The following is a 202-nucleotide window of genomic DNA, read 5'->3' as shown; positions in this document are numbered from 1 at the left end:
ACGCTCCCTCCCTCCCTCCCTCCTTCTCCAAATCTTCTCTTCCTCCTTCCTTCGTTTCCCCTTACAACTCGAGGGTTCGACTCGATTTAACTCAACTCGCTCGCATTATTTCCTCGCCTTTTTCAGAGACCCGATGGAATTGATGGAGCAGCAATTGGTGAGGTGCGGGGTAGCCCCGGTCAGGTTGTACGAGCATCTCGCG

General features: G+C 54.0%; 1 protein-coding gene across 1 annotated transcript in view; it reads left to right on the top strand.

The window, feature by feature from the left end:
- LOC102675019 (T-box protein H15-like) overlaps positions 1-196 on the top strand; it is a gene marked incomplete at its 3' end in the record, with an annotated part of 6,550 nt that extends 6,354 nt beyond the window's left edge. Inside the window, exon 3 of the mRNA XM_006621135.2 lies at positions 127-196. Coding sequence (XP_006621198.2) covers positions 127-196 — 70 coding nt within the window. The remainder of the gene's footprint in view (positions 1-126) is intronic.
- Between the last annotated feature and the right edge of the window lie 6 nt (positions 197-202).

Source organism: Apis dorsata, unplaced genomic scaffold (assembly GCF_000469605.1).
Source record: "Apis dorsata unplaced genomic scaffold, Apis dorsata 1.3 scaffold_586, whole genome shotgun sequence".
Taxonomy (NCBI): Eukaryota; Metazoa; Arthropoda; class Insecta; order Hymenoptera; family Apidae; genus Apis; species Apis dorsata.
Note: the sequence above shows the minus strand (reverse complement) of the source record. Positions and strands in the feature narration are given on the sequence as shown.